The sequence below is a fragment of the Vicugna pacos genome, chromosome X (genome assembly GCF_048564905.1).
Source record: "Vicugna pacos chromosome X, VicPac4, whole genome shotgun sequence".
NCBI classification, from domain to species: Eukaryota; Metazoa; Chordata; class Mammalia; order Artiodactyla; family Camelidae; genus Vicugna; species Vicugna pacos.
In genome coordinates, this window is record NC_133023.1 from 44,214,852 (window position 1) to 44,218,186 (window position 3,335).

General features: G+C 42.5%; 1 protein-coding gene across 1 annotated transcript; it reads left to right on the forward strand.

Moving 5' to 3' along the window:
* The first annotated feature begins 1,796 nt into the window (after window positions 1-1,796).
* Window positions 1,797-2,744, forward strand: FOXR2 (forkhead box R2). Its single transcript, XM_006218900.3, has one exon. The coding sequence runs from the start codon at window positions 1,797-1,799 to the stop codon at window positions 2,742-2,744; it is 948 nt and encodes a 315-aa protein (XP_006218962.1).
* The last annotated feature ends 591 nt before the right edge of the window (window positions 2,745-3,335 follow it).

Sequence of the window (3,335 nt, forward strand, 5' to 3'; positions counted from 1 at the left end):
CAAGGCAATTGAGAGTAGACCATTCCAAGTAGAACTGGCAACTTGAGCAAAGAGACATAGATAAAATGGGGGTGGTGGTGAAAATCCCAGAAGTTCAGTGTTTCTGGGAGGTCATATATGAAGCAAAGAAGCTGAAATGGTAAATTAGCCTAGAAAGGTAAACAGAAATGGGATTCTGGAGGATATTTTATGCTGCATTAAGTCATAGGATTTTATGTTGGAGTAGAGAAGCAAGAGATTATAGTATACTGAGTAAAAGCACTGCAGGCTGCCTGGATTTGAAACTCAGCTCTGACTTTTACTATCTGTGTGACTTAGACTTTTTGTATCTTATATTGTTTCCTTTATAAAGGGAGAATAACAAGAGCATCTATTTCATAGGGTTGTTTTCATAGGGTTGTTTTAATCAGTTAAATCATATATAGTGCTTAGAGCATTCAATAAGTATCAACAGTTTATATTGTTATTATTATTAATTTTTATATTTATACAGTAGAAAGATCACTCTGGCTGTCTGTATGGAGGATGATGTTGAGTAGTAGGACAAGAGTGGGGAGGGAACAATAGGGGGATTAGTGTGTCCCCCTAGTAGCTCCCATTGACATTTGCTGGATATTTTTGAGGTATAGTTATATGTAATGGTTTTAATGAAATCACATATTTCATAGATGGATTTTGTGCAGACTCAGTTAAACGAAACTTTACCATTTTGTTTTTTTCTAAGAATACCTTTGGGGTGAACTTACTGGAAAGTCAAACTCTGGAGCTTTCAGGAACTTGCATGTCGTAGCTAAACTTTGAGCCTACTATCTTCAGAGTACAGTTCAGAACCCAGTTCCTGAGAAGGTAACTTGAAAGAGGGAAACCAGCTGTTTCCCAGAACAGCATTGAAAATATCACAGTTTATTTCTAGTATGGATTTGAGATTAACAGAGCTCTTCTTCTGATAGACGCCATTTTACTCTAAAACTCGGGTTACAAGTATTTCTGCTCCTTCATATAGTTTGTTGAATGTGATCAAGAGACAATGGGTATAATGAAAGGATCAGAAGACCTGGACTGTGGATCTAGCCCTGCTACTTAGATATGTTGTCTTAAGTATTCTGTAGATTTCTGTTCCCTTATCTTTAACATGGGGTTAATAATACCCACTGTGTTATCTTACAGGGCTGTCATGAGAATCAGTTGAGATCATCTATGCGAAAGCACTTGACAAAAGGCACTTTAAAAATGAAACCAATTTTTTAAAACATTTAAGAATTTCTCAAAGATATACTGTGATCTGTGCATGTGTTTGTTCCTGCATCAAATGAACTCTGCAAGAGTTGAAAGATATGCCAGATAAGCATCTGTTATGCAAGTCACCTTAGTTTGCACATAAGTCAAAATTTGTAGGTCCTCACCTGGGGACTCCTTGCTTCCAGTGAAAGCTCAGCAATTCTACCTCAAACTTTTTTCTGCTAAAAAGCACTGCCAGGTTGCCTGAATTTAAACTCATCACTGACTTTTACTGTCTGTGTGACTTAGGCTTTTTGTGTCTTATATTGTTTCCTTTATTCCTTTATTATTTACTTCATTGTTTTGAGTTCTGTTCCATACATTGAGGTTTCTCCAGTCTGACCATTAATCAGGGAAGCATTGGTGCCCCCTTTTCCAGTACTTATATCTGGCCTTCTGATAAGTCCCCTAGATGAGATACACTGCATCAAAACTGGTGCCCCAACAAGGACATTGAGAAGTGCCTCAGAGATCTCTGTCCTTTTGGAAGTCTCTCTCCACCTATCTCTCCACTAAAGATGGACCTAAACCTAAAAAATCCCAAGTTCTGGTACAGTCTCCATGGCCAGGTCCCAGGGATGCTGGACTGGGACATGGGGAATGAGTTCTTCCTGCCCTGCAGCACAGACCAATGTTCCTTAGATGAGCAGAACCTTGCCAAATACAAAGTCCTAGTAATGAAGACCCCCAAGGTACCTCAAGAGAGGAGATCCAGTCCTAGCAAAGATGGTCCTGACTGTGAACCCAACCTGTGGATGTGGGTGAATCCCAACATCGTGTGCCCCCTTGGCAACCAGGAGGCCCCAAAGCTCAGTAAGAAAAAGGATCTACCAAGCATGCTTCCTTCTCCTCAGCCTCTCCCAAAAGATGAAGAGTCTAACTGCTCAGAGGTCACAGTGATGGAGTCCCTACCATCTTCTTCCAGCAAGCTATCACTCCCACAGAAGAAGTTCACCTCTTCCCCCAGTGACTGGGAGATCACAGAAGAGGAACCTGAGGAACAAGCCAACAAAGCCTCTGTGGCTCTCCAAACTCCAAACAAAGGAGAATGCTTACAGAGCCAGAAGCTACAGCGAGGTAACAACCAGGAGAAGTCTTGGTCCCGCCCCCCCCTCAATTACAGTCATTTAATTGCCCTGGCACTAAGAAACAGCCCCCCGTGTGGCCTCAATGTTCAAGAGATCTACAGTTTCACCCAGCATCATTTCCCCTTTTTCTGGACGGCTCCAGATGGTTGGAAGAACACCATCCGCCACAACCTCTGCTTCCTGAGCAGCTTTGAGAAGACACCAGTCAGCCCTCAGGATGGGGCCAATGCAAAGCCACGGTCTAGCTTCTGGAGGCTTACTGAGGAGGGACACCGCCGCTTTCAGAAGGAGATTCGTGCCTTAGCCTCCACTAGGAAGGAGAGTATTCAACAGTGCATGAGCCAGCCAGATGTGATGACCTCCCTCTTTGACCTTTAAACTACCACTGTTCCCTTTCTGGAACACTGCCCTCCTTACTGTGCCTACCCAGGCCCTGACTGGCCCTCATTTAATCACTTAAGCCTACTCTGCCTGGTAGGTGCCACGCCTACATTTAACTACTGCTACAAGAATGGTACTAAATAAAGTGAGAGGGGGTGCAGGGGAGGCCGTGCTTAAATCCAGCTGGAAAACCGGAAAGTTGCATGAAAACAGTGGCAGTTTTTCTGCATTTTGGACAGAGGTAGGAAATCCTAGAAACAACAGCGTGGAAGTTAAGGAGAGAAAGGCACATTTAATGAGAAAAGGAATTCTGTTTACTGGAAAGTATGCTCACACATAAAAGCAAATCATGGAGTATAAAGCACAAAATGCCTTAGAGAGCATCAAATGCCATGTGAAGGTGTATATGTATAAAGAGTACTGGGTTTGATGTTCAAAGCTGGAAGAATCAAATGTTCCCCTTCTACCATTTACCAGCTCTATCTCCTTTTTCAGTGAACGATTCTACCTTTTAGGGCTTCACTTTTCTCTTTCTGATCCTGGACTTCTCAGTCTTGTTCTGTTGCCATCCAGTTCCAGTACTGACAA

Coding starts and splice junctions, on each gene's coding strand:
- FOXR2 (XM_006218900.3), top strand. CDS start 1,797: ATGGACCTAAACCTAAAAAATCCCAAGTTCTGGTACAGTCTCCATGGC.